Source organism: Vicugna pacos, chromosome 15 (genome assembly GCF_048564905.1).
Source record: "Vicugna pacos chromosome 15, VicPac4, whole genome shotgun sequence".
In the NCBI taxonomy this organism is placed as follows: domain Eukaryota; kingdom Metazoa; phylum Chordata; class Mammalia; order Artiodactyla; family Camelidae; genus Vicugna; species Vicugna pacos.
In genome coordinates this window covers 8,195,095-8,220,885 of record NC_133001.1, presented here as the reverse complement: position 1 = coordinate 8,220,885, position 25,791 = coordinate 8,195,095, and the positions used below count along the sequence as shown (strand labels likewise).

General features: G+C 49.7%; 1 protein-coding gene across 7 annotated transcripts in view; it reads left to right on the top strand.

Moving 5' to 3' along the window:
• Positions 1–6,378: 6,378 nt before the first annotated feature.
• The window catches only part of DYSF (dysferlin), a 200,057-nt gene continuing 180,644 nt past the window's right edge, over positions 6,379–25,791 (top strand). For 3 of the 7 annotated variants that reach the window (XM_072937578.1, XM_072937574.1, XM_072937576.1), the window contains exon 1: positions 6,379–6,918. In XM_072937578.1, the coding sequence (XP_072793679.1) occupies positions 6,831–6,918 (88 nt within the window). In that variant the 5' untranslated portion in view covers positions 6,379–6,830. Of the gene's footprint in view, positions 6,919–17,569; positions 17,760–25,791 lie in introns of those variants that run through there. The other 4 variants (XM_072937577.1, XM_072937572.1, XM_072937575.1 and 1 more) reach the window with 2 other exon arrangements.

Here is a 25,791-nt window from a genome sequence, read left to right as displayed (position 1 = left end):
CATCATCAGGACCTGCCTCTTCTCTGCTGGGTGGGGCCTGGAACAGGTGTCCTCACATTTGCTAAGACTGGAACATCCTGGGATGTCATAGCCTCTTTTAGAAGATGAGACAGTCTCACTTTGGACAAAGTTGAATTCCTAGGCTTTCCCTCCATCACCGTAATTTGGGTCTCCCTGCTTCCTCAGAAGCCACTCTTGCTCTCTCTCCCCCACGTGCCTACTCCATTTGTGTGTGTCTGTGTATGCGCGCGCGCAGGCTTTCCTTCATCCTCTCCAGAGACTCCTCATCCTTTGGAATTGATTCAAAAGGAGGACCACGCGAACAAGACGCCCTGCTCCGTAGTGCCAGGGCCGTGCTCCCTGCACTTCAGCAGACGGGCTGCTCCCCACTCCCTGCTCAGGGTGGGACTTACAGGGGGGATTTCAGGCCACAGGAACCCCCTACCCTCCATTCTGAGCACATACCTTTTCAGTATATCAGCCATGCCTGAACAGATAAAAATAGTTTCTATTTATTGAGTGTTTACTAAATGTTTATTATGGTAGATTCTTGGGAAGGTCCCTTTCGTAGATAATTGAAACCTTCTGACACTACCATGAGTTTTCCTCCTCGGGGAGAGCAGACGAGATGACCAGGGTGTGACCGGGGTCTGTGGCTCTTAGCAAGCTTGGCAGAGAGATGTTTGGCAGAGGACGTACAAATCGTGTAGTATTAACACCATTCTCTCTTCTGTTAAAATCTGTTGCTACTTTCCTTCTTTCTTTCTATTTTTTACTGGAAAATAGTATCAAGCTTGTCTGTGGGTGTTACAGTGAGATTGGAGAGCTGGCCCTTCTTTTCTGCCTTGAAACAGAAAGTCGTAAAAGTGGTCTGAGACTTTTCGATCGTCAGAGACTCAGTGTATTAGTTTCCCATGGCTGTTCCAACCAGTTGTCGCAACTGTGGTGGTTAAAATAACAAGTATGTTCTTTCACGGTTCTGGAGGCCAGAAGTCCAAGACCCAGGTGGCAGCAGGACCACAGTCCCTCCAGAGGCTTTGGGGGAGAATCCATTCTTGCCTTCTCTAGCTTCTGGTTACTGCCTGCCATTCCTTGACTTGTGGCCCCATCATTCCAGTCTTTGCCTCCATCTTCACATCACCTCCTGTGTGTGCACCTGTCCAATCTCCCTCTGCTTCTTTCTAATATGGGTACACATGATTGCATTCAGGGTCCACAGGGAGAATCCAACATAAACACCCTTTCTCAAGATCCTGAACTTAATCACATGTTTTGTTGTATAAAGTAATGTTCACGGGTTCTGGGGATTCAGAATTGAAGAGATCTCTGTGTGGTATTTTTCTGACAACCACACTTGGCTGTGGAAAGTAGGCACTCTCTGTTGTCAGCCCCCAAAGACTTAGCAAGGCCAGACCACCCCAGGGCCCTGGACAATCTTACAATTGAAGAATCTCACCTTCAGCAGAAGGCAGGGACAGTCACCTCTGCATTTGATAGGAAATAAAGGATCAATAAAATATTTTAAGCAGCCCCTGTATCCTGATGTTTTATACTTTCTTACCTGCTGTGATAAAAGAAAACAAAAACCCTATCAAGGCCAGAGAAGAGAGGCACCCTTGATTTTGGAAGACCCTAAAATAGTGCTTTGCATACATTTTATTCTCATTTTATCCTCACCATAAACTGTGATTGTATTCATCTTACAGCTGAGGAAACTAAGGCTCAGAGATATCAAATCTGTCAATGGTCATACTGTAACTGGGAGCTAACACAGTTACCATCCCCACTTTCTGCCCCCAGTACAGCTGACCCATCGGATTCCTCTGCCCAGAAGACCTGAGTTCATAGAAGCAAAGATAGGCTTTGAAGGTTCAAATAATTTTTCCTTAGATCACCCAAGTTGGACTCTACTTACTTACTTTCGTTCCCAAAGAAGAAGCCAAACTGTTAACTCTGGAGAGAGTTTTAAGAATTGAACGAACTTAACTGGTAAATACAGGTAAATCTAAGCAAATCTTGATAAACCTAGGTAAGTCGTTATATAACTGTGGGGTGAAGCAGGCTCACTTGCCAAGACAACAAAGGTAGAAGCCATAAGGGAAAGGACTGATAAGTTTAGCTACATGAAGTTGTGTAACTTCTGCATGTCACCCAGGCTATCTACAGAGTAGAATTCCTCTCCGGGGGCTTCCTGAGCTGAAGCTAACTGACTGCCTATTTAGTACCTCCAGCTGTAGATCCTGACTTTGACATGGCTGTGGTCTATGAGGGTCACCATGTATCATTGTTCAGTGCACTACCTGTGCAACCATACATGGCAGCCCTGATGGTTATTCTTTCATGATGCCCCAAGTAGGGGATGGACCGCAGCCCACAAAAATCCCCCTGACAATAACACACACACGCACACACTCACACATCCCTAGACTTCACCTTATCCTCCAAGGAATTTTCTGGGTTACATCAAGGCTCTAAGTCCTCATATTCTCTAGTCCCTTTCTTAGTCTGGTCCCAATCATAGTTCCAAAGGAGAGGAGGTAGGTTGAAATACGACACTAGTGGTGCCAAGGTTATTTCATAGCAAGAAGCAGAGCTATGCTTAGTTACCCTAAACAAAATGTAGAAGGATTCACTCTAAAAACACTGGGCATGTCAATTGGATTCTTGGGTGTTAGCAGCAGCAACCAAGCCGGGGTGTCCGGATCAAGAGAGGATTACAGGAGAGCTCTGGGTGCTCACAGGATGGAGGGAAGCTGCCAGGCTCAGCTTGGGAAATGGACAGGACTCAGGGCAGTGGGAGTCACGGCTGTGATCCTTCATCCTAGAGCATGAAAAAGCTGGTCATTTGCTGTCACTGCGTCTGCCATGTCTGACTTCCTGAAGCTCCTTAAGGACTTATTTCAAGTCCTGGGAGACAGCATCCAACTGGCTGAGTCTGGGCCATGCTGCATGGTGACAGGGAGGGGGAGGCCCTGGCTCTGAAGCTTCCAGGAAGGCAGGTACTTCCGCTCCCTGTGACCACTTACAAGAAGCGGCATGAGGGCGTTTTAGGAAGGAGAAGTTAAAAGCTGGGAGCCAAAAATGACGAAGACTCACCTCCAGGGCCATCTCAGAATTTATGGGCAGAAACACTCATGAGAAATGGGATCCAGAAACAACAAGAAGGGTCTCTTTTTCCCTGTTCCCTCCCCCTTCCCACCCCTATCACCCCATGTATGAGTTCTTTATCTCTGCAGAACTTTCTCCACTTCTCCCCGCATGTGGCACGAGCCCCCATTTTATTCATCTCAGCTCCAGCCACACACAGAACCTAGCATCTCTCAGTCCCAATTCCAAATTCTTTGAAGAGATCTTCAGATGGGTTCAGCTTGAATCATGTGTCTTTCCCTGTTGCCAGGGGGTGGTCTCAGAGAACATGGTTCATTTAAATAGAGAAGACGCCCCGAAACATGTGCTACATACTGAGGAACAAAGTTGGAGTACGTTTCCACTAGGAGTTCGTATCTGTTCAGACCTGGCTGTGCATAAAAAGTCTGAAGAGAACTTGCTGCATGAATAAATAAGTAAAGAAGTTGCAAGGGGGATGTTTAACTTTTAGAGAAAACTGGTTATTTTTTATTGCAGTGTAGTTGATTTACAATGTTAGTTTCAGGTGTACAGCAAAGCACTTCAGTTATATGTATACATAGTATGTGTTAATACAAAAAATCGAATATAGTTTCCTGTTCTATACAGTAGATCCGTGTTATCTATTCTATATATAAGAGAAAACTGGTTCTTTTCAAATTACTTTAGTTACGCTGTATTTGCAAGCAGTTCAGTGCTTCTTAGATCCAGTTTTAGCTCTGTCTTACAGAAGGTTCATGTTTCTTTATGCATTGGAGTACAGCCCAACTGTACTTCTTTAAAAATAAACCATAATTTGGATTTCCCCTAGATCAACAGGGCCTCTTGCCCTCCTTCCCGATGAAATTAACTTTTACTCCTCCTTGATACTCTGCTCTAAAACTCTGAATCTCAAAAACTCCTACCACATACACAACACCCTATAAATATGGGTTAAACAAATGAATCAATCCACCAGCCAAGTACTCCATCCAAGTCAAAGGTTTTTTTCCCTCCAGCAACACATCATGTCCAAGTTTAGCAGCAAGAAACTTGATCTGCTCCACCTGCCTTGCAGAACAGCCTTCCCACTTCCTCCCAGCATTACTATGTTCCATCCCCGCTTTCACCACCCTGGGCCAAGTCACCATCAAGTGACCCTCTGCTGTAGCTGCTAACTGGCCTCTTCATCTCCACTCCGGCCCCTTGCACCCCATTCTCCAAAAAGCAGCCAGAGGGAGGCGCTGAAGAGTAAACTAGATCCTGTCCCTCTGAGGGACTTGGCGGGCCTCAGGCAGCTCCCCACAGGCCTGGGTGGTTCTCTTCAGCCTCATGTATCCTCCAGCCCTCCCTCCCCAAACCTGCACTCCAGTAAGGATGTTCTTTCTTCCCTCTCTCTTCCCAGGACCTTGACCCAGAGCATATCCTTCCTTCTCTCTAGAGCCCTCTTGTCCTCTGCCCCAACCTCAGTCCTGCCCAGTGAACTCCTAACTGGCCTTCAGATCTCATCTCAAAGAGCTGTCACTGTCCCCGGACTGGATGAGGGCTCCCTGCTATCTGCTCTCACGCACCACCATTTTCTGTCCTTTATCACACTTACTGCAACGATGGAAGATTGGCTTAATTCTTTGGAAAGTGTCAGTTTCGCCACTTAAGTGGAAACTCCTTAAGGTCAAGGACTCAGTTTTCTCAGGCTGCCATAACAATACACCACAGACTGGGTGACTTAAGTGACAGAAATGTATTTCCTCACAGTTCTGGAGGCTAGAAGTCCGAGATCCATGTGTCGCTCAGCAGGTCCGGTTTCTTCTGAGGCCTTTCTCTGTGGCACGTGGATGGCTGCCTTCTCGTGGTGTCCTCACACGGTCTTTCCCCTGTGTGCTTGTGCCCCTGGGGTCCCTCCGTGCACCCAACTTTCCTCTTCTCAGAAAACCTGTCAGGTTACATTGGATTACAGCCCACTCCAACAGTCTCATTTTGACTTAATCACCTCTTTTAAAGGCCCTGTCTCCAAATACAGTCACATTCTTAACTGGGGTTAGTGCTCCAATGTACAGATTTGGGGAGAACACAAGTCAGCCCATAGCAGGGACCATGTCGCTTCTGGTCACCATTGTGTCCCCATCACCCAGGACTGTGCTTGGCATGTTGTAAGACTCCATACATACATGTGGACTGAATGATGAAATTTAAGCCCCCTCATTTTTCTCTCCACCCAACCACATATTGTGCTAGAGGCAGAGGAAAGAGGAGGCACTGACTGCAGCAGGAGGACCATAAGTGACCACAGGGAATTTCTGCTCTTCTGATCCTAAAATCCCAGACCTTTGGGGGAGTGTTGCTCCCTCCTGGTACCTTCCTATGGGGCAAAGCCAGCCCCTTGTCAGTGGCTGACTCTTCCTGCCCTGGGAGAGTGTGCTATCCCCTTGGGCTGCTGGCGGAGGAGAAGTTTTGCTGACAGCTGCACACTTACACTCATCCAAGTGGCCCACTTTAGAAGGTGAGTCACCCAACTGCTAAGAGCAGGTCCACATAGCTCCCGGAAAGCAGTTTAGCAACAGGTACTAGGGCCAAAAAAAGGCATGTTCTGTGCCCTGGTAATTCCAAAGCCGGGAATCTCATTTGAGGAACATGTAGAGGGACTCAAGGGGGGTTTATAACCCAGTTTTTACATAAAAAATAATTTCTTACTACTCCGCTGGTAAGAAAATGGGAACAGCCTAAATGTGCAGCAATAGGAGAAAGTTTTGTGAATTTAATATATTCATATGATAGAAAAGTATGTAGCTACTGAAAAAAACTTCATAAAGAATTTGTAATGATGCAAAAAAAAATGTGACATGAAAAAGCAGGGCACAGAAAAATGCAGACATTCTGATCTAAGGTGTACAATAAATACTGTAATTTACATACATATACGCATGCGATTTACAGGAAAAAGCCTGGCTTGGTAAATATTCTAATGTTAATACTGTATTTCTCAGACTTGGCGATTTCTTTAATGCTGCAGTGCTAAAAGTAGCATGTGTTGTTTTTACATGCAGACGAGGGGTACAGTTTTTAAGGCAGCCGGCGCTGCCGGTCAATGAAATTCCTTAGCTCGGGTCTTCCCTCGGAAAGCGTCGGTCCTGCGCCTGCTCCCCAGCGCGTCCCTGGGGCGGTCCGACTGGCTCCCAGGGAGAGTGCTGGAATCCTCGCGGCGGGAGGAGGCGACGGGCTTGGCGTCGCGCACGGCTGGAGGTGGGCGGTCAGGGGAGGGACCAAGCCTGCCCCTGTTCAGGAGTGAGATCTGGACTGCGCCGGGCGCCCAGATCCAGTCCCCGGCCACCGCGACCGCCGCCCAGACCGCTGTTCCACCGCCAGGTGCAAAATGCCGTGTCATTGGGAGAGTCTGCGGTCGGAGCATTGAATTACAGCTCAGCCGAGCCCCGGTAGGGCGGCGGGGGTGGAGGATGAGCAGAAGCCCCTGTTCTCCTCGGAGCGCCCGCTGAAAAGCGGACTAAGCGCAGCTGGGGTGGGGAAAGAGCGGAGCCCACAGGAGCAGCCCGGGACTGGCCTGTTCCTCTTCAAGAGCCGCGGCTCTGAGCCAGAAGCCAGTGATCCGAGCTGGCCCCCCTCCGCTAGCCCTCTACAGTGAGGGACCCACGAGCTGCGCCTCGGCCCTGTCCGACCTTCCCCAGCCCTCTCCGCGCCCTGGGCGCACGGGGCACTGACTCGCGCCAGTCATGCTGAGAGTCTTCATCCTCTATGCCGAGAACGTCCACACCCCGGACTCCGACATCAGCGATGCCTACTGCTCCGCGGTGTTTGCAGGTAGGAGGGGCCAGCGATCCCCCCGGAAGAGGAGGGTGGGATCGGGGAGGGGACGCCGCGGCTCTCCACCCCGGAGAGCACTGGGATGTGAGAGACGACTCCTCGCCCAGGCCAGATCGCTTTTGAGTTGTTGCAAAGGCACACATCCTCGGGGAGAGGCGACTCAGAGGGAAACTGAGGCAAACAGGGAGAGGTGGCTGAGCGGTGCTTGCCTGGGGCCTGGAAGCTGAGCCCGGGTTAGGGCTAAGGGGGGTCCGGAAGGCAAGGTCAGCATCTCTCCTGCGCTCTCTGGATCTCTTAAAAGAGGCCTTTCCATGTTGTGGGCTGCAGAGCGTTGTACCGCAGGGCTCCCCTCCTCTCCCCGGAAGGCTGGTCCCGGGCCTATTTATAATCCAGCTCTCTTTCCCCGCCTGGGCCTGGCGGCTCTCCTCGGCCTTTGCTCTGTATCACAGGCTGGGCTGGCAGGCAGGCAGCCGCTGGAGGCAGAGGCACCGCCCACCTGTCCAGGGATCCTACCCTTGTTCTGGGCACAGGATGGGAGAATTTTAGCCTGTTAGGGGCTACCCACATGCTAAATTGGATGGAGTATCTCTGTGCACAGATTGAGGCTTCCTTGAGCAGGGGGCACCTGCTCTAACAGATTGAGACCTCCTGCAAGAAGGTCTTTTCTTGTTTTGACTGGGCTTCTCCAGGAGGTGCGGGCTGGGCTCTGTCTAGTTATCTGGGACCCTTTCGGGGTTGAGTCAGAGCTGGGATCTACACAGCTGGGTCTGTGGGTTTGGAGCCATGATGGGAGAGAAGAACCATAGGGCAAGAGAGTGAAAACCCATCTGTACACCCACCCTAGGGGTTCACACTCAGCCTCTATCACCTGTCACTCCCTTTCTACCCCGGAGATCTGGCTACATCCCAGGGCTCCAGAAATCATTTTATTGGCTGGTCCCTGGGCATCCAGCAGACATTCCCTTTTAGTTTCGTGAGCTCCTGGACTGACCTCTTCCCAGATGCCCATGTGCACATATGCTTCCAGACACATGCATACCGGAAGTGCAGGTGACACCTGCAAGTTCCAAGAAGTAGAGGCTCAGAGAATGCAGGCATGTGTCCACAACAGCACACACAGATGTGTCATATCAGGTGCGTGCGCACACACACGTTCCTGAGTGTGTGGGGATCTGGGGTTTCTCAAGAAGGAGTCACTGAATGGATGGGTGGCTTGGAAGGCCGTGTGCACCGAGGGTGGGGGTGTGGAGTGGGAGGTGACACTCCAGCTCTGCTTGTTTCCTATCACATTGCTTTGACCTGTTCTGAACCAGTTTCCCACAGTTGCCTCAGGAAATGAGCTTTGTCAAGGTGTTTCCAGGGGGAGAAGGAGGGCACCCGTGGGGGACTTCCACACTTCCTCGGCATCCTCTGAGCAGCCCAGCCAGTGGTTCACCTGCACAGCTGGGACTAGCAGGCTGGCTGAGGGCCCTGGGCTTCGAGTTGCGGAACTCCAGAGAGCACCGCTCACTCAGTACATCCCCCCTCCCCACACCCCCCACCCCCTGCTGAGGGCAGGGAGGATACCTTTGCTGCCAGAGGGAAGACAGGCACCCTGTGCTCTCAGCAGCGGCCTCCTGCCCCTCCCCCAGCACAGGTTCCCCCTTGAGGGCTGAGCAGGCTCTGTGAACCCCACCCCAGAGCTGCCCAGGGTACAAATGAAAGGCCAGAAGGGCCGCCTTGGGGCCCCTGCCTCTGTTCTTAGGAGTCTTGTCTGCTCTGGCGTCCACTCAGCCTGAACTAGATTTTCCTCCATCTTCTCTGAGTGCATCTCCCGCCTCCCAACTCCCCCCCACCTCCTCCACACACACACACTTGCTTCAGACTTCATGGTCCCCCTCCCCCCTTACACCACCCCCAGCCCTGGTCAGGCTCAGAATCCTGTAAGAGAAAGGAAAGGATGAATAATGAATGGGGAAGCACTTTCTAACCCACAGGAAGCACCGCTGGTGGGGCTCCTTTCCTGTCGTTACTTCAGCCCCCAGGGCTGTCTGTGGAGCATCTGCAGTCCTGCCCCTCTGCCTGCGATCTGGCTCCTCTGGGGGGGCTCCTCCGTCCCTGGGGAGAAATGAACCCCTACTCGCAGTCATCACAGTCACTGCCAGGCAGTCATGGGGAGCGCAGTCCCTCCCTCCCCAGCCCTGGCCACGTCCGCCTCCTGCGTTGGCCAGGCTCTTAACCCATGTCCAAATTTGGCCTCCCTGCAGCATATAGGCCTGCTCGGCCTCCTTCTCCCGGCCAGAGCCAGACTGGTGAATGATTACACCGAAGGCTCTGGTCTCAGGGCAACACTACTCAGAGCATAACACCCTTCTGGAAAGTCTTCCATCACCAGCTGGCCCTTAATGGGGCCCATAAAGCCCCTCCTTTGGCTACCTGATTATAATACCCGTACGACACCTCAAGGCTCCTCCATGCATGCATAAATTCATTTCCTGCTCACAGCAGCTTTGTGAGGTCAAGGGGCAGGGATATTATCCCCTTTTACAGATGAGTGGATAGGCCCAGAGAAGTGCAGGGGCCTGGCCAAGGTCACCCAGTGACCAAGTCACCCCCCACCTCACCCGCGTCATCAGTGCCCTCTGCTGTTCTCAGCGTCCGGGCTCGTGAATGAGAAAGTGCTTTGGAAAGCATACCATGTGCTGCCCACACGCGGGACAGCCTGGGCCTGAGCCGGCACGAGGGGAGGGCTGTGTGTGGGGTACCCAGCACGGGCTGAGTCAAAGTGGGGGGCGTGCAAGGCCGCGGGGAGCACAGAGTATGACAGGTGACCAAAAGATCGAGGATTCCGATTCTGAAAGTGCGTATTCATGACAAGGAGAGAGAATGGTCACTCATGGAGCACAAATAATGTAAGGTTTTCAGATGCTGTTTCCTTAAAACCCCTCAACACTCCAATGAGATAGATTTAACTGATTTATACTTATTGGGTGCAAGGCACTGTTCTTAATAGAACTTACTTCCTAGGAGCTCTGTCAAGTTCAAGTTATAATTTATACCAGGCACTTGTATAGACGCTTAATGCTCCTAGCAACCATACATGGTAGCAAATATCACCCCTACTCTACAGGCGAGAAAACTGTACCACAAAGAGGTCATATGCTGGAATTAGCAGAGTTTGTTTGGATTCCAGCCCACACAGTCTGGCTCCAGATCCCCATCTTTAACTGCTCCACCACCTCCCTCTGGTCTCAGCTCTGATTTACAAGGGACAAGCAGTAAAAAGGGGAGGGGCAGGAGTAGACCCAGGCCTGCCTCATGCCCCAGAGCCCAGTCTCAGGCTGCAGTGGCCCCCTCACCTCCCGCCTTATGTCACACGTTGCCCCTGCTGCCACTTGCTCCCTTTCTCCCTCGGGCCCAGACATCCTCACACTCACTCTCTGGTCTGGAGGATGCTTTCTGAACTCAGAGGGGTTTCTGCCCTTCCGCATCACTGTCTCTGCATCTCCTGGGATCAATCAGTCACCAGACAGCCCAGGATGCTCCCTCTGGGTGGTACCCTTATGCCAGGCCATCCAAAGGCCTCTGGCAGGGCTGTGGTGGCTGCTCCAGATCTGATAAGCTGAGACCATGGTCCTGGGTCACAGGGCACTGAGGTGGGCAGCCTACAGTGGGTGTGGCAGGCACCCAGGGGCCTCCAGAAAGGGGGCATGGGCCCCAACCGTAGCCAGTCGAGTGGGGTTGAAGGGCTCAGGAGTGCAGAAAGCGGCAGCCTTGGTCACATTGCAGTGGGATGAGAGCATCAAACAAGAGGGAGAGAAGGATGGAAGCTGAGGGTATTGGCTCTGCACCCAGACTGCCTGGGATCCCACTATCCAGCTGTGTGTCTTTGCGCAACTTACTTAACCCCTCTGTGTCTCAGTTTCCTCATCTGTAAAGTGTTGATAATAGTAGGATCTGCTTTGGAGGGATGGTTCTGAAGAGTAGTGTTTCGAATAGTGCCTGGCACTCAATCCATGTTAACTATTTTTACTGTTATTAGATATGATAATACATATATTTATTATACTTAGTATAGTAAACATGTATTGTAAATATACTAAGAAATCACCGCACACATCCCAAAAGCCTTTCACTATCTTTTTTGTCTGGTCTGTCTTACTACCAGCTCTGTTTTTCCATCTACTCTCCTACCAGACTGGGCACAGTGAGCCGAGTGGCTGAGTCCCCCAAGGGACCCTGGTCCTGTCTCCTCTGGCTGCCCCTCCTGGAGCAGTCCCTTCTGAGCCCGAGGCATCTGTCCACTTGCCTGATGGCTGGCTGTGGCCCTGGCCAGCGCGCTTGATCTTTCTTGAAATTAGTATCCTTCCAGTGACTCCCCGAGCCCACAAACCTCAGTCCTGCTCCCCAGGCCAAAGTCTCTTTCTTTCTCTACTCAGTGCATGCTAGTCTCTTTCTAGTTTGGGTCATTAGACTGAACTGTTAACAGGAAGAGCGCTAGCATCCACTGGGTCCCGACTGTGCACCAGGCGCGCTGTGGGAAGCACTAGGGTTTGGCCGAATCCTCCTAACACCTCTGTGAAGCATCATTCTCTTGATTTCACAGAAGTGGAATTAGATTCTGAAGGGTCAAGTCCCAAGCCTCGGGACACACGGCTAGAAACGGGTGGACTGGGATGGATGCCTGGGGCCATCTGATTGTTCCTGCAACAGGGCACTTCTTCTCGGCAGTCACGTATTCACAGCTGTAGCCAGGATCCCTCCTGCCTGCGCAGTCCACACCCCTACACCCCTACACCCCTACACCCCTGGTGGACATGCCCCTCCCGTCCCGCCCGCTCAGATTGGGATACCTGCAGGGCACAGATGCTTCAAAGAACGTGAGGGGCGAGGGCAGGAAGATGCATTGGATCACCCATGCTCTTGGAAGCTTCTGGACCTTGGCAAATATGCCCTGAAGGAATCCTGTAAACTCCCACGCAGAGTGTTCATCTCAAGGCTGTTCCTATTGGAAGCAGAGGGGCAAGGTTTGTTTGCTTCCTGGGCACCCCATGTCAGACCTCAGGGACGTGGCCCCGGGTGTTAGGACACTGAGCCAGAGGAGACCAGTGGGTCCAACTCCAACAGCAAGAAGGGGCCCTATTGGAAGTACCCCTACCTTGACTTCCTTGACTACTTACCTTGATTAGCAGGGGGGTAAGACCCCAAGGAGATGACAGAAGAGGACAGAGGCCACAAACTCACAAGTGTGGGAGCCTGGGAGGTGGTGTAACTAAAGATGAGGTTAGAGGAGGAAATACATGTATGTTGGGTGCGTGGTGGAAAGGAGGGTGAGTGGACAGGGCGCACTTCCAGCCACAGGGGCCAAATAATCAGTGTTAGGCAGAAAATTCGTGTGCTCCTGTGCCAGCTTCTCTGATTCTTCTTTTTAAAATGTTTTTAAAGTTTTTATTTATTTTAATTTTCAGTACAATTTTTAAAGGTTACTTTCCATTTATAGTTATTACAAAATCTTAGCTATATTCCTCGTGTTGTGCAATACATCCTTGAGCCTATGTTACACCCAATAGTTTGTGCCTCCCACTTCCCCATCCCTATGTTGCCCCTCCCCTTTGGTAACCGCTAGTTTGTTCTCTCTATCTGCAAGTCTGCTTCTTTTTCTTTTAAATTAAAATTTTTTTTTATTGAAGTATAGTCAGTTTATAATGTTGTGTCAGTTTCTGGTATACAGCATAATGTTTCAGTCATACATACACATACGTATATTCCTTTTCATATTCTTTTTCATCACAGGTTACTACAAGATAGTGAATATAGTTCCCTGTGCTCTACAGTAGATACTTGTTGTTTATCTGTTTTATACATAGTTGTTAGTATCTGCAAATCTCAAACTCCCAGTTTATCCCTTCCTACCCTCTACCCCCTACCCCTGTGAGCCATGGGTTTGTTTTCTATGTCTATGAGTCTGTTTCTGTTTTGTAAAGTTCGTTCGTGTCTTTTTAAAATTCTGCATCTAAGTGATATCATGTGGTATTTTTATTTCTCTTTCTGGATTACTTCACTTAGAATGACAATCTCCAGTTCCATCCGTTTTACTGAAAATGGCATTATTTTATTCTTTTTTATGGCTGAGTAGTATTCCATTGTACCATATCTTCTTTATCCAGTCATCTGTCAATGGACACTTAGATTTTTTCCACACTTAGCAATTGTAAATAATGCTGCTATCAGCATTGGAGTGCATGTATCTTTTTGAATTAGTGTTTTTGTTTTTCTCCGTTACATACCCAGGAATGGAATTGCTGGATCATATGGTAGTTCTATTTTTAGTTTTTTGAGAAACCTCCATGCCGTTTTCCCACAGTGGCTGCACCAATTTACATTCTCCCCAACAGGATATGAGGGTTCCCTTTTTGCCACATCCTCACCAACATTTGTTATTTGTGTTCTTTTTGACATTGGCCATTCTGACAGGTGTGAGGTGATAGCTCATTGTGTTCTCTGATTTTTCAAGAGATGCTGTAAGTCCAGATCTGTATGGAAAATCTCTTTATGTTTAATTAAGGTACAATTTTGTTATAAAATATCGTGTTTGTCAAAGACCACAGGTAATAGGCTGGCTGTTTCCCGGGGACACCACTGGCAGCATCTGATGCCCATTGTTTTGTTTAATCTTGGAGATCTTGGTCCTAGACTCTCTAGAGAACAGGCAGCCAGTCTCCTCTGACTGGGATGATCAGTCAGCACCATCCATGACTACACCCATGGGCAACGTGGGAGAGCTTCCGTTCCTTCCTCCTTTTCCTCTTTCCAGCCCTGAAAGGGCACTGCAGTTAACATGAAGTTGTGACTAAAAACTGGGCTTGCTATGCAAACTCAGCTTCAAAACAGGTCCCCTCACCGTGTTGCGAGCTGACTTTGGCTCCTAAGCCTGCCCTACCACCTTCACAGTGGGGCTGGAGTAGTCTGGGCTGCCAAGGAGCTGCCTTTACCTGTGGCCTTAGGTGGGATGCAGACCTGGCTGCTGGTTAGCGAGCCCTAACTGATGGTGGAGGACACAAAGGTCTCTCTCACTCACCTAATGACTGATGTGTAAGTAGTCCTGGCTAGTGAACTTCTGACCCACAAGGCTGTCCCGGACCCCATATCCTTCTGTCTTGTTGCTCTGCTATCCCCCGGGGTCCCTTTGACAATATGGATGGTGCAGTGGACACTGTAATTGGCTGCCCAGTGTCCCACCCCATGAAGAGGCTAAGCCAGTAGTTCTCAAAGAGGATAGTACTGCCCCCTAGGGGGGATTTTGGATATGATGGTTTGGGATATGTTTTCACTGAAGGCTGGACACGACACAGCTGGCAGGTTCACATACCCCGTCTGCTCACATTTCATTGGTCATCACTTGGTTTCCTGGTCAGGTCAAGCTGTGAGGGGGTTCTGGGAAATGTAGTCCATGTGGGTGGCCACAGACCATAGTATGGAAGGAAGGGAGAACGTCTTTGAGGGGGACAAGGTAAGGTCTCAGCACGCTGTCCACAAGAGCTGCATTCCTGAGGCAAGCCCCTCCCCCCTGGGAGAAAGCCCCCTTGAGTACTGGGCTCCAGGATGACGTCTCCAAGGGAACAGTCAGCCATCCAATCAGGGAGAAGTGAACAGTAGCCAGGCTGGGAAGTGGGAGGCTTTGGGAAGTGTCCAGGGCTTAGGCCATCAGCTGCTGCGTTTGTTTCTGGTTTACAGAGCAGCTGTGTGGAGACTCTGTTCCTTGGACAACAGCCAAGTGTTTGTAAAAGTCCCTTGGAATATTCCTCTGGAAATATGAGATATGCCCTTACCGACTTCCTGTCCCACCTCTGACCGATTAGAACGGGACTTGGGGGAAAGGAGCAAAAGCAGGAATCATCTTGATGGTTAAAAAAAAAAAATCCCAACTCATCATATCCAAAACTCCCCCTAGGGGGCAGTACTGTCATCTTTGAGAACCACTGGCTTAGCCTCCTTGCGCTGGGTGGAAGGGACACTGGGGAGCCAAGTACAAAATATACCACAGCAACCCCAGGCTAGCCCTTACGATGCACTGGGAACACCTGGCTGCCTGAGACGGACTTGGTCTCTCCCCTTATTGGCCGGCTCCACAGTCTAGCTAGACATCAAAGCAGTAATCACACAAATAGTTACTGCTTACGATCGGGACGAGTGCTAAGAAGGGCTGCTGTGCAGTTTGCTAGAGGACCCACCTAGATCAGGAGGTCAGAGGCTCCCCAGGGAAATAATGTTTAAGCTGAGGTCTGAACGATGAGTTGGGGTGGCTCTTTAAGAAAGGGGGAAGACAGGTGCAGGCGGAGGTGACAGCAGAGCTCTGAGTTGGGAGGGATCTCAGCATGTTCCAGAAACTGAGAAGCCACTGGAGCAGGAGCTCAGAGCGTTGGGGGAGGGGCGGAGTAGCCTTACCTTGTAGGCAGAGGTAGGGAGCTGGGCTTTATCCCAACAGTATGGGAGGCCTTGGAGGGATCTTATGAGGGGAGTGACCTGATTACATTTGCTTTACGATCACCTGGCTCCAGTGTGGACAATGGACCAGAGAGGACCAGCTAAGAGGCAGCCCAGGCAGGAGAGGGTGGTGCAAATGCCTCACTGGAGGCATCTGGATGCTATGGCCACATAGATGGTACCATGTGTACCGTAGTCTTACCTCCAAAAGGTTTGAATAATAAACAGCCTTAAAGTGATCTTCATTCCTGATACAAGTCCTCTTGGGAGGAAGCTCCATTGAGTATTAGGCCCCAGTGAGATCCAGAGACATGATCCAGCAACCTGCAGGGCTCTGGGCACGTATAGTGTGCAGTTATCCAGGACCCAGGCAGACTCCATTTTTGTCTCTGGTTTACCATCCTTGGTGTCTGCTGCATCTTAGAGCTGGCGGGCAATTGGATCTACATGCTTCCCTATTCTCAAGAAGCAGAAGAGGGGTTGGGCTTGTCTATTCAGGAGAACAACTCAGGACATATTCCCATCGCTAGACCAACAGCTACTGCCAGGAGATGGGCTCAGATAGTCAGGATCCGGAGCTAGGGCTGGGGGTAGCACTCGAATAGTTGGGTTCCACTGAGAGAGAGGAAGGCGGTTTGGATTCAGAGAGGATGCAAGTGTCCTCCTCGTTATGAGAGTGAGTGGTAGAGTCAAGGGGAAGAAGACACAAGCCAGCTAGAGAAGGTGCAGCCTTTATAAAGTTGGGGAGAGGACAGCCTCAGACCTGTCACGGAGCGGGAGAGAGCAGGTAGGATCTAGTGCCCAACTGCTCAGCTGGTCTTAGTCAGGAGTACACATGATTCGTTCATAATAGCAAGAGAGAAAGCAAAAGATGTGGGCGCAGAAACTGTTGGGGGTTAGGCCGGGAGCATGAGGAAGTTCTCTACTCGGAACATAGGAAGCAAACTCAGAGCAATGGGGTGTTGCAGGTTTGGGGAGAGAAAAGTATGAAAAAGTTGTGTAGGAGAGAGGGAGACCGAAGGGACTGGAGATGCAGTGTGGCTGCCTGGGGGCAGTCAGGTGGTGACTAAAGGCGAGGCAGGCAGGTTAGCTGTGTTATTCTCCAACACCTTTAGTGCTTAGAGTGCAGAGAAGGAGGAGGCAGAATTGAATTTCACCCAGTTATGGTTTAGCCACATAAAAATGTGGGATCTTCAAAAAAAAAAAAAAAGAGGGGAAAGGGAGTTGAGATTTTGTGCAGCAGAATGATGATCACTGAATTTAGGCTGAGTGAGGAAGCTAGTGAGGACGGGAGGTGGGAGGACAGTGCCCGTAGGGGTGTAAGGGATGAGAAGCCAGGAACCCTGTGGCCAAGAAGTTCACATCAGTTGGAAAGGAACCAGACGTAACACGGGAACGCGTGTTAAGGGCAGTCACCGCTCGAGGCTGACGCTGTAAGCAGTTCCCCCCACAGTGGGGGCGAGGGGACTGTGACTGCTGTTCGGGATGTTGCTGGGGACCGAATGGGCAGGAGGTGGATCCCTATGCTCCAGGGGACGCCAGATAATTAATTTGGACTCCAGAGGCGATCGACCCCGGACTGCTCTGGAGAAGGCTCGGGGGCGGCTCGCGAGCCCTCGAGTCGGAGTCTCCCGGGCCGCCCGGGCCCCGAGGGCGGGTGAGGGGCAGGCGGGCCGAGGCGAGCGGCGCGGGGGCCGGGGGCTCAGGGCGCAGCGCGCACTCTGCTGCTCCGCCCGCCCCTCCTTCAGCGCTTGCCATTTCCCGCGGACGCCCTCCGGTCCCTGCAGCCGGGGCTGCCCGCTCCTCCGGCCTTCGCACGCAGTCGCCCCGCGCCTTCGGCGCGCCGGCCTGGGCGCAGCGGGCAGGAGAGCTGCGGACGCCAGGTCGGCACTGGCGCGCACCGGGCCCGGGCGCGCTGGCCGGGCGGGGAGCCGGGACGCTGCGGGCTCCCGCGAGCGGGCCGGTGGGGGCCCTGTCCCAGCTGCGCAGCCGAGCCGTGCGCCCCGCGTCAGCCGCGCTTCCATTCCCGGCGGGGGCGGGGACCCTCGGAGGGGGGCCCCCGCCGCCGGCGCCCGTCTGACCCCTGCCCCGCCCCGCCCGCCGCGGGCAGGGCGGATCCGGGCCGGGGCCGAGGGGAGGGTCCGCCCAGCGGGTGTCCGGTGTCCTCTCCGCGGCCTCTCCCAGGCGTCGGGACTTCTCTGCGGAGGCGCAGCGAAGGCGACAGCTCCCCTTTGGCGCGGCTGCCGCGGAGCCCGGCGCTTGCTGGGTGGGGGCCGGCCGAACCATGCTGAGCTGCCAGCTGGTGAGGGCCAGCAACCTCCCCAGTGTGAAGAGGGACCGGCGTAGCGACCCGGTCGCCAGCCTGACTTTCCGAGGTGAGAGCCCCGTGGCCGCCGCGCCCCTGCGCTCTGCGGCCGCGCCACGGACTCTGCGCGCGCTCCGCCGGGTCTGCCGCCCCGGCTCCGGCACCAAGTTGAGTCCGGGCCACAGTTTCTTCTTTTGTCAGCGCGCACAGAAATCTCAGAGAAATCTCAGTCCTGTCTTCTGTAGAGGGGGTGAGGAAGATGAAACCTAGCACACATCCCACAGTGGCCTGAAATTTTGGTAAACTCAAAGTGCCATAATATGTCAACAGCTACCACTTTTCTAAAACCGATATCCAGAGGGAATAACTTGTAAGCCCACAGCGGGCAGTGGGTATGGCTGGAAGATGGGTGCAGAAGAGAGAGGAATCAGGATTGCTTAAAAAGTGGGTGGAGACCGTGTGCTTTGAAAGTTGTGTCTTGATTTCATTCATTCATTCTCTCATCTTCCTTCAACATTGGCTGTATTGAATCCGCCTTGTGGCCTTGTCTCAGTTGGGAGGAAAAGGGACAGAATAGGACGGTTATGGTCTTATACAGCGACTTTTGAGAGTTCTGGAAATTTTGTTTTTAAATGCAAAGAGCTTAAGTGCCTGCACGTGATGCTTAGACAAGAGAGGGTCTCCCCGAGGCAACAAAGAACTCACACCCCGTCCCCTTCTCACCAGGCACCCTTCGTTCCCACTTCACGGCAGACATTCCCACGGGAGGAGGTGTCTCAGGAGGGGAAAGGGAAGAGGAAGGACCTGTCAAAATTAAGAGAAGGAACAATGGCTGTGAGTCAGGACCTCAGTTCTGCAAAGAAAGATAATTAAGGAGAGGAGAGAGGGTTTTTCCTCTCACCAGGAGGCATATCCTGTGCTTTTGTGGAATTAAAAATTATATGCAGCACAAAAGATGGTCAAACGTAGAGGGACAAGTGGCTGGTTTTTCAGTCAGTTTGAAAATGGTGGGCGCACCCTGGGGGTTCTTTAGCTTTGACTCATGACCTCCATCTGCTCCCCAAGCACTCCAAAATGGTAATAACCATACATGAAAGATACAGAATGGCAAAATGAGAACCAACTGTTGATTTTATTCTTTGTTATGGGGCAATTTACTTTTTATTACTTTTTTGAAAAGTGTGAGTCAAAACATTTTAGAAAACTTGGCTATTTTTATTAATTGGTGATAGTCCTGAGAGCCTACTATGACATGCAGCTTCAGGACGAGGTCCCTAGCTCTCCCCTGTCCATTGGAGTCTGCCTGAGCCATTCCTGTATAGAAATTATGGAGCCACCACTGGCTGGAAAAGAAGTTCCTGAGTGACCCTGAGCCCAGGGCCCTACATCACTCTAAGTCTTTTGGATGCTTTGGACTTCTTGGGTCTGTTCACTACTCTCTTTCCCTGTTTTGTGATAGCAACTAATCTCCTTGTCCTCGATAAGGAAATGGAAAACTGGGGAAGTTCAATGATGTGTCCAGGTCAAGAGTCATGGCAGGGAGCGCTTGGAGTGGGCAGTGCTGTTGAGTCCAAATCTCTTGAAGTCCCTCTTGGCTGTTGCCCTGGCCCAGGTACCCCAGGCACGTGCAGCTACTGTCCTCTCCCCATCTCTGCATTCCCCACCTTTTATGATGCTTACTATTTATTTGCACTGATAAGCCCCAGTAAAACTGAAATATAATGGTATGTACCATCTCCAACTGTTCAAAGTCTATTTGTTTTTCAAAGCCTGGCTGCAATGCCACCTTCTCCAGGAAGGCACCCAGGATTCCCCTGGCTGTCATTAGTCTCTCCTCTCTGGATGCACAGCCCCCTGTTAGGGCTGCTACTACACTCACCCCAGCCGGTCTGTGCTCAGTACTTCGCTCCATAGGTAGGATCCCATGACTCTGTGAAGGTGGCAACCTGTCCTATTGATCAGGATGCCTGGGGCTGAGCACAAATAGGCAGTGCCCTGTCATGTATGCCCTTTCTGGCCCAGCCTCTTGCCATCCTCCAGATGTGCCTGGGAATCTCAGCAGTCTGGGGCAGTGGTCCTCATGTTTTACTGTGCCTGGGAATCCTCTGGAGAGTGTGCTTCAAAGACAGATTCCTGGGTCCCATCCGTAGAGGTTCTGATGCAGCAAGTCTAAGTGATCTAAGTATCAGCACTTAACACATACCAGAAGCAGGCCATTTTGGAACCACATCTTGATAGAAATTGATGTGAAATGTGACGAAAAGTGAAATTAAAATATGACCCACCTGCCCCCCCCCCCCATGGAGGTCTCATGCTGGAGTTTGGGGCTGAGTTGATGCTTAGGGGAAAAGGCTGTTAGAATCAGACCTAGAATGTACAGATCATCTAGGCTGGGGTACCCAATGCCCGCTGCACATCAGAATCACGTGGTGAGCTCTTAAGAAAGACCTCTGCCAACGTCCCTATCCCTCGTCTCTTGAAGCTAAGAGCAGCCCAGAAATGTTTAGGTATTTCTAAAAAATCTCCAAATGTTTTGGAAGCTCAGTCAAGGGTGGGGAACCTTGACGGAGCCAGTCACAGCACAGAGGGAACCCAGCCGCTTGTAGAGAAGCCGCCCCGTGGCGTGCTGGGCTCCCACCCGCGGCCCCGGGTGCCTGGGACTGGCCCGCCCTGCTTGCCGCACAGTTGTTCCTGGCATTCCAGGCTCGGGTGTAATTTCAGGACCTGCCTCCCAAAATAGACTATGAGCTCTGGGAGGCTGGACTCCGAGGGCGCTTTTTTGGTTTCCCTCCCTCAGGGCTTCAGAGGCTATTAATGAATCTGTATCATCTCTTTGTTCTTGTATTAATTAGTTAATGAAAACTACCATGGATATCTGGCCGTGGTAGGTATTTTTGACTGATCATCTGGGCGAATGAGCAGCTTCATTTCCAATGGCGTTTAGTGATCTGCACCTCACTTCTGCCCTGCCCATGTTCCACCCTAATGTTATTATTTATGCCCCTTCCTTCACTGAACAAATATTTATTGAGCACCTACTAGGTGCCGGGTGCTGTTCGAGGCGCTGGGGATGCATCCAAGCACAAAACTGGAACCCTGTTCCCTTGGAGCTCAAACATCTTATTTCCTTGAAGGTCAGCTCTCCTGTGCCCCAACTTTCTAGTTGGTAGAAAGTTTCTAGAAAGCTCTAGAAAGGTAGCTTTCTACCCTGCTTTCCCCAGGCCCACCAGCCAGGTCCCAAGAGTCAATATTTTCCCTTCCCTTCCTCTCCTCCTGTCAGGTTCTCTGTCCCTCCGTGTCACTCCAGTCGCCTCCTCTCCCTTTCCGCCCCCACCTCTCTTCAATCTCCTGGGAGTCTCTGGACTTTGGGCAGGAGCCTGGGGGATTTTATAGAACCATATGAAGACTGAAACACCCCTGAGGGGCCCACGTGGCTCACCTGTGTGGGGAAGGTGGGCTGCAGGGGCACTGGACTACCTCAGTCTGGCTTTTTGAATATTAAAAGTGACTTTAAAGTATTAAAAACAAACTTCAGTTTTCTTTTGGTGAATATAATAGGTACTCAATGTAAAAAAGGGTGTATTACTGAAAGGCATGAGGCAAAAGTGAAAAATGCCCCTCCATCCTGATACTTTGAATTAACTTGTTAATGATTTGATATATTTCCTTCAAAGTTTTTTTTCCCTTTTTCAAAAAAACAATTTTAGTTGTGAAATTTAGCACCCAAGTAAGTACGTAAAATAGAACTGTATGCTTTAATGCAGTGGTTCTCAATTAGGGGACGGTTTAGCTCCTCGGGGGACATTTGGCAATGTCTGGAGATATTTTGGGATTGTCACCACTGGATAGGGGGACAAGATGATATTTGCATCTACTGTGGGTAGAGGCTGGGGATTCTGCTAAACATCCTATGGTGCACAGGACAGCCCCACAAAACACAAAACAAAGACTTATCCAGCCCCAGATATTAATAGTGCCAAGGCTGAGAAATCCTGCTTTAATGAAAAAATTATGAAAGGAACACATACATATATTACCCATGTCAAAGAATTGAACCTTGCCGGTCCCAGCCTCCCACAAGAAGTACCCAGGCACTTGCCTTCCTCTCTAGAGATTAATCGCATCCAGATATCTTTTTGCAAGTGTTTGCATACCTACTTTTTCACTCAATAATAAATCAGGGGCATTTTTGTATGTCAGTAAATATGCCTCTACACACCTTTTAAAATGTCTGCATAATATTTGATATATGGATGCACCATAAATCAGTTAAGCAATCCCCTATTGATGAATATTTATATTGTCTCAAATTATTAATATTTGTATCCAATGCTTAAATTATACTGTCACTGTGAGAAATATCCCGCTGACTAAATTTTTGTCCACGTATCTAATTATTTCCTTTGGGTAAATACTGGAAGTGGCATTGCTGTGTCAGAGGTTATAGTATATTTAAGGCTTTGCTGCATTTCCCAAATTACTCTCCTGACAATCCGTACCAAATTTACCTTCCCATTAGCTGAGTGTGGGGGCTTATTTTCTTATAATTCTGTTAACACAAAGCATTATCATACAAATTTTAAACAATTTCTTAGGTCTAAATAGTATTTGTGATATTTCAATGTTATCACCTATTTGCATTTACTTCTTACTGAATTGCTTTTTAATTTGCCCAGTTTTGCAGAGAAGAGATGTTTGTCTTTTTCTTTATTAGTTGTGAATACTCTTTATATATTAAGGACTTTTTATATATTAATATTTTGTCATATGGTTTCAAATATCTTCCCCAGTTCTAATTGGCCTTTTGAGTTTAAGGACTACCCTTCTCAGAGGGCATTCCATCACAGCCAGTATACCCACTCACCATCATTCCTTCCTGGCTACTTGTTTCTTAGAAAGTGTGGTTTCAGTTAAGATTTAGAAAGATGGAGTTTGGGGTGGGAGTTTTTGAGGGTGAAAAGACTAGGGCTCTGTTAGGGACGGCAGGGTGACAGCTGCCCAGTCTTGGGGTGTAGAGGGTTGAGTCAGGGCATAGCTGGTGGGGAAACTAGCAGAGTTCTCAGAGTTTACCTACCCTTTTTGTTAGGGGTTATCTTTGCCAAGAAGTAAAGCAGACCTTCCTTCAGCAGAAGCCAGGGCTACCTTTTCTCTGTTCAGTTTCTACCTCCTTTTGGTTTTCTGCTGGTAACTATGAATTTCTATCGCTGTGCTTGTCCGATGGGTATTCTAATGAGGTGTGGCTCTCAGAGTGCCCAGCCCAGAGCAAGTCCTCAATAATTATTTGTGGACTAAAGGAGAGGCTGCATAGAGGCTGCCTGCAGGGTCTAAAGATGCCCTGCTGCTCTGGCATTTCCTGTTCCCTGCTTCGTGGGTGGACACATCTCTCTCTGGGAGTCCCAGATGCCCCATCTCTTCTTTTCTGCTCCCTCTCCAGGTGAGGCACCACTAGCCACCGGTGCATCCTTGTTAAGATCTGAGATGTGCTCTGCCCCTCCCCATTCCCCACCCAGACACTGGTCAGTAGACCCCAGTTCCACTGCCTGCGTCCTCACCATCTCCCACATCGACTTTAAAAAAATTGTGTTAAAATACACATAATGTAAAATTTACCATCTCAACCATTTTTAAATGTACCGTTCAGAGGTATCAATTACATTCACATTGTTATAAAACCATCACCACCATCTCTATCCAGAACTCTTTCATCTTCCCCAGCTAAAATCTATATCCATTAAATAATAACGTCCCATTTCCTCCTCCCCAAGTCCCTGGTAATTGGCTTATTTCATTTAGTGTATTGTCTCCAGGGTTCATCCATGTGGTAGCATGTGGCAGAATTTCCTTCTTTTGTAAGGCTGAATAATATTCCCTTGTACGCACATCCCACGTTCTGTTTATCCGTTCATGTCAGTGGACATTTGGGCCTTGGTGCCTTTGAGATGCAATGGGAACTGCATCAGTATTTCTCAGCCTTTCTGTAAACTTTGGACAGGCATTAGAAACAGGGCAGCAGGTTACAGACTGTGATGTGAACCCTCAGTGAAAACTGTTGCTTTCGCGTTTGTCTTCTCTATGATCCTGCCAGCCCCAAATATTCCATTCTCATCAGTGTTACAGAAACAAGCATTTTGTCTGCTTCCCAGATGTACTGTGACCTGATCATTGTGTTGGAGGAGGCAGTCTGTCCTATCGTGACTATGCTGGTTCTGCCAGAGATTGGGGTGCTCCTTTCTACACTGTAACTCCTGTGCATATTTAGAGGGGCTTGCAAGCATCCTGGGCCCTTTGAAAGGGGCCTGTCCCCATGAGATGGGCCCGAGGCCTAGATTGCAGGGGAGACAGCCGCTGGCAGGTCAGCCTCACCAGGCGCTGAGCAGAGGGCAGTGATGTGGCTCTTTGTGTGAGGTCGTGCCCACGTGTGACGATGCTCAGGTGTCAGATGTGTGGGGCTCCAGTGGAGACTGCTCAATCTGGTGACCCCAGGCACTGGCTGGGCAGGAAGGACTGTCCTTTTTTTTTTTTTTAATTCTTATTTTTTGTTGACGTGCAATCTTTACAATGCTAGTTTCATGTGTACAGCAAAGTGATTCAATTATGCATATACATACCTACACATATTTTTTCAGATTCCTTCCCATTATAGCTCATTATAAGAAATTGAATACAGTTCCCTGTGCTATACGGTAGGTCCTTGTTGTTTATCTGTTTTATACATAATAACGTGTATCTGTTAATCCCAAATTCTTAATCTATCCCTCTGCTCCTTTTCCCCTCTGGTCATGTTGCAGAAAAAATGTGTTACAACTCCGAGTTATAGCTCAATATTACAGCTTGGTGTTAGAGCCTCAGTTGTGACAGCAATATGGATCTGGGCAAGAGACCAAGCAGCACCTGGAGAGTTAGAGAATTCAGATTTATTACGCCAGCAGGCCCAGAGGAGTTAACACTCCAAGCTCTGGACCCCATCTGTAGGTTTACACAGGCTTTTATAGGCTACCAGTTTACACTTTGCAAGATCATATGCAAATAAGGTGTAACAAAAGTTGACTAATTAGGAACAAGCTTTGTAGAAATGGACCAATCAGGAGAGAGAGAAATAACCAATCAGGAGTGAGCTCCATGCAAATGAAGTACTACAAATGGACCAATCAGAAGCTAGGGAAATGGACCAATCAGGAGTGAAGGAAATAACCAATCAGGAGTGAAGGAAGTAACCAATCAGGAGTGAGCTCAGGGAACCAATAGAATTTTAGGGGTAATTAAGCTGTTTCAGAGGCAAAAAAGTGAGAGAGAGCCTCTGGGCCAGGGAACCAGATGGTGCTGGCAGGAGAGTAGTGGCCCTGCCTGGGGGTCCTGCCAGTCTTTTTATGGGGCTTCCCACCTCAGTCACAGCACTTTCTTTTCTGTGTCCGTGAGTCTATTTCTGGTTTGTAAATAAAATTATCTTTTTTTTTTAAAGATTCCCCATATAAGGGACGTCATATGATATTTGTCTTTGTCAGACTTAGTTCACTTAATACGATCATCTCTAAGTCTATCCATGTTGCTGCAAATGGCATCATTTTATTTTTTATGGCCGAGTAGTATTCCATTTTATAAATACATCACGTCTCCTTTATCTATATGCCTGTCGATGGACATCTTTGCTGTTTCCGTGTCTTGGCTCTTGTACATAGTGCTGCTGACTGTCTTCTTATCTCCACTTTGTTCCCGTCTCTGGGTCTCCTCCTACATCCCCTCCCACAGCCCAGGGTCTTTATCAGACATGGCTCCAGTGGGAGATCAGGCTGGTCCACTACATCATCCAGCCTCCACAATCAAGGGTCAAGATGGTGATTTCTTTGTTTTCTGGTTCTCCTCTGACCACCTTCCTTTAAGGCAATATTTTCAAACTTTTAGGACTGTTATCCACAACAAGAAATGTATTTTTACATCAAGACATAGTACCCTCACATAAATATGTATGTGAAAATAGAACCAAAAGTTTCAAGTAACAGTACTTTTACATGAAAGCCGTGCTCTGATATTTTCTTCTCTCGTCTATTCTGTCACTAAAAAGACATATTGGTCAACTCACTCAATTGATGTCATAGCCTGCTGGT